Source organism: Perca fluviatilis, chromosome 14 (genome assembly GCF_010015445.1).
Source record: "Perca fluviatilis chromosome 14, GENO_Pfluv_1.0, whole genome shotgun sequence".
In the NCBI taxonomy this organism is placed as follows: Eukaryota; Metazoa; Chordata; class Actinopteri; order Perciformes; family Percidae; genus Perca; species Perca fluviatilis.
This window is the reverse complement of record NC_053125.1, coordinates 8,323,327-8,327,749: the sequence shown is the minus strand read 5'-3', so window position 1 is coordinate 8,327,749 and position 4,423 is coordinate 8,323,327. Positions and strand designations below refer to the sequence as shown.

At 41.6% G+C, this 4,423-nt stretch overlaps 1 protein-coding gene across 1 annotated transcript; it reads right to left on the bottom strand.

Annotated features, from left to right (window-relative positions):
• Positions 1–2,173: 2,173 nt before the first annotated feature.
• LOC120572387 lies at positions 2,174–3,975 on the bottom strand. Its single transcript, XM_039821685.1, has 5 exons — positions 3,742–3,975; positions 3,238–3,582; positions 3,027–3,137; positions 2,912–2,946; positions 2,174–2,798 (listed from the first exon to the last, which is right to left on the bottom strand). The coding sequence occupies exons 1-5, from the start codon at positions 3,779–3,781 to the stop codon at positions 2,676–2,678; spliced, it is 654 nt and encodes a 217-aa protein (XP_039677619.1). The 5' UTR covers positions 3,782–3,975; the 3' UTR covers positions 2,174–2,675.
• Between the last annotated feature and the right edge of the window lie 448 nt (positions 3,976–4,423).

Here is a 4,423-nt window from a genome sequence, read left to right as displayed (position 1 = left end):
TACCAGGATCAGAGTTACGTGTCAGAAGGTTGGTTGACAGGCGATCACTCACTGAGTACTGAGAATCTCATCACGGTTTTACTGTGCTACTGCGTTGATTAGCATCTCTTCAACACCGACAATACAGCTTGCTTCTGTATTTCTGTGCTAAACCGAGAAGTATTTTTTAGCAACAAGCTTTAAGAGAACAGAACACAAGTTACAACCAAAACATGGTCCTTCCTCTGGAGTCCTTGAAGAACGACACCATGTCCCTCCGCCAGGAACCAACAGTTATGGGTAGCAACCAGGATGAAATGAGGGTGAGCCTACAGGTCATCACCCAACAGCTGAAGACCCTGCGCCACAAAATTCACAAGGGCCAGAGACCGTTCAACGGCTGGGAAAATTTGGAGGAAATGTTCACCGCAGGGAAGGCAGAGGAAACCGCTGCAATGAAGAAATGTGACTACCTTCTAAAAGAAGTGAGGGAGCTCAGCGACAAGGTCCAAAATTACAGCACTATTGAGGCTTTGTATAAAGAAACCAAAGCTTCAAATGTGGCAATGGACCTGCAGCGTCAAACTCTGCAACAAACAGTAGGTGATCTCAAAAACCGGCTCAACAACTTCGATGAAGTGAAAGAAGAATATGAGGCCATGAGGCAAGAGCACGAGGAGCTGCAGAGTGAGATTCGCTACCTGCAGGAAGAACTCCAAAATGAGACTAGTGTGGACATAATGTGTGCTGCATTAAAACGGCAGACAGAGGCGATGAGCCAGCAAAATGCCGCCCTGCAAAGACAACTCCTGGAGCTCAAGGAGAGGCATCAGCAATCCTACAACGATGCAAAAGCCGAGAAAGAGGAAGAGATCGAGGCCGTGAAGGCATTAAATGAACACATGAGTTGTGAAAACGACGCCTTGCTGCAGGAACTCCAGGCTCTCAAAAATAAATCTGACAATTTAAACATCTGGCGTGACATATACAAGGAAACCTTGGACCGCATGGGCGTTTTGAAGAAAGACAATGATGATTACATTAACCAAATCCAAGTCGTGAACAAACATCTCAGGATTAAAAATAAATTTAAGGACAATTACGTAGAACTGGAAGCTGAAGAGAAGGTTCTGCAGGCAAAAAACCGAGCCCTGGGTAAAACCCATTCTGAAGTTTTTAAGAAGCTTCTGAATGAAGAAGACTGGAAGCGCAAATACGACGTTCTGAAACAACAGACAGACGCCTTGACGCTCCAGAACAACAAAGCCACGGAGGAAATCCAAAATTTCAATGAAAACCTCAGAGTTTTGAATACCTTTAAGGCGAATTATAAATCACTGAAGGCAGAGAAAAAAGTTCTCACGAACCAGAACAACACTCTGCAGAAAGAACTTCAGAAGCTGGAGAAAAAGTTCTCTAAAGAAGAAACTCTGGAGGAAAGAACCAACGAGTTGAAGTCAGAGAACGAAGCTGTGAGCCAAGAGAACAGCGCTCTGCAGCTTAAAGTTCAGGAGCTCGGTGACACACTCCGAGGTGAGAGCGTTTGGACCAACACATACGACTCCCTGAAAGTGGAAAAAAACACCTTGAACCGGCTGAATAAAAACCTTCATAAAGAACTAGAGAAGGTTACTAAAAAGGCCGACAAAGAAAAAGCTCTGGAGGGGAAGTGTACGGCGATGAGGTGGAAGACAGAGAACAAACGCAGACAACAGGACTCCCTGAAAGAACCGCTCATCAGCTCCCAGATGTGATACTGTGGGGTCATATTTTAGTAGCATGGAGTCCCCCATACCAAACACACTTTGTTAATTTGGCAAATATTCCTAAAACCTTCATTAATCCATGCAGTGATTGCATGGGTTTACTCCGGGTGATCCGGTTACCTCCAACATCAATCTTTTCAATTTGGCTATTCAGTAATAAAAAAAGATCTTAATAATAATAAACAGTTGTTGTAATGTTGTTTTCATCATCTTCATACTTTGTGACAGTTTTCTGTGTGGGATTTTTGGAGTCCCCAGCTGTAAAACTTTGAGTTAGTTAAATGAATATATAAGTGCATTTGCATTAACGTTATTGGAGTTTTACGTTGGTTTTTAATAAGGTTAGAAGAAAAAGGAAAAACATATCTAAAGGGGAAACAGTTTTATTTTGCAATCAATATCAGACCCATACAGCTATGGGGTCTTTGACATATTGATTTGTTCAAGAATTCAGTTTTAACATGGATGTATTTTATGTATTTCACACACCTGTTTCTTATTTTGTCTCCTTGACAACAGACAGCACAGCAGCATTCACTGTTGCATTTTCAAATTTGGTTTCCACAAAGCTTTGAGTTAACAAACCTCAGACCACACTGCGCTGTCTCTTCCTGTCAGACAAGTGATGCATAGCTCTCTCCCTCCATCTAACTCTCAGTATAAGAGACTCTGGACAGTCTCCTCCATTAAACACCAATCATACTCTTTTGTTCTCAGATTAGGATGGAACCCAAACAAAGTAGAATAAGAATTGTAGCAGAGATTGTACTATTTGCCCGTATAAAGAATCTTTATTACAGGATTGTATCTTTTTGTATTTACAGTGAAGGTACTTCCTCCTGTCTGCCACCCGAACAAAACCTCAACAGCAGATTAACTTGATAAAGAATCAGTTTCACTCTGAGCTGCAGTTCCAGATGTTTCCTGAGTCTATCTGGTGGCAGCATACACAACATTTGACTCCAGCTGGTTCTCTGATTCAGGCCTTCTGCTGCTTCTTGCTTCTGGATGGAAACTGAGCGCTGCATAGTTCAGGGCATCAGAGCCCAGGTTCTGAAAAAATAAATATTTACAGTCAGTTTGTAAGAAAACATAAAATCATTAAATGATTAATGACTTGTACCAGATAATCTTAAATAATCTTTATGTGGTTAAAATGTGATTACCTCGCTGCGTTGTGGAGTCTGTCCCTCTTTCTGAGCTAAATGACAGAAACAGATCATCTCTAAATTGTTCGAACACAAAGTTTTGCATTCACAAGTAACATAAAAACACAAGTACCTGTGCGAAGTTTGCTGATTTTGACAACCAGACCAATGACGACTGGAACGAGGAAAAGAATCAGACCAAGGAGGATCACACTGGTCAGGCTCGTTATTCCATCAAACACTTCTAAAAGAAAGATCAGTAAATGAAACTTGTGGTCCATATTTGACAGTAAAAAGTGCTTATAAGCTTTCTGTTTCTTCGCAGTTTAAAAAACTAATCTTACCTTGAACCTTTAGATATGTTGCACTAACAATTACTGGCTTTCCATGTAAGTAAAATCCACAGAAATACAGTCCAGAGTCAGCTAAATCCACATGGGTGATGTTGAGGAAGAGGGTAGTGGTGTTGGATGTCATGTTAAATTTTCCATTTTGAAATCCATCGTAGAGTGAAGCATTTGAATCAGAGGTCAGCATAGAGGAGATAGGGCTGATGTTGGGTCTGCTGTCCAGTCTGAACCAGAATATGTGTGTGATAATGCTGCTGAAGTTGGAGCACATCAGTGTGACTTGTTCAGCAGGCTGGAGCTCCACAGTGTGGAACTCAGAAACACAGACAGAGATCAAACCTGAAACAAACAACATGCTCATTCCTTCACTTCAACTTGGAATTCAACACAATGCACGCACATTCAATCATTGATGAATCAGTGTGTAAGTTTCAGCTCTGGCAGATTGCTGTACTGAAGGAAAACTAGCAATTGTGTTGAGAACCAAAGTGTACTTACTGAAGGTGCAGAGCAAAGCTGTTATCGAGGCGAGCTTCATCTTTGTGTGAACAGTATGTCTGCACCACTTCAACGCCTGGAAGTGAACTGTGCTCCAGTAAGAGAAGTCTCACCGTAAAGAGGGGCGGGCTGATCTTTAGTTTGTCTATCCGGCTGCTCACAGTCACAATAGAAATGCTGTCACCAAAAACCATTGCAAGTTGATAGCTGCAAGGAGAGCAGGACAAAGTTATTATGTTTTACACTTTGGACTTTGGTCATTTTTGAAGAAGGGTTAAAAGTCACACTGTAAGAACTGAACAATGACTTAAAAAAGGCAGCATCAAAAAGAAAAGTCTTCAGCCTTGATTTAAAAGAAGTGAGAGTTGCAGCGTACCTTTCTGATTTCTGGGAGTTTGCTCCAGATATGTGGTGCATACAAACTGAACTCCCCCATGTTTAGTTGTGACTCTGGGGACAGAAAGCACTGTGCAGGCTGGTGGTGGTGTAATGGTGTGGGGGATCCCTTTCGCCTTCAGATTTGCCTTAATTCTTTGTGTCATTGATTCAACAAGGTGCTGGAAGCATTCTTTAGAAATGTTGGGCCATATTGATAGGACAGGGTCAAATATGGTATTAGTATGGTGTTCCTAATAATCCTTTAGGTGAGTGTATAGTATTTTTGTTCTCTTGGAACATTGAT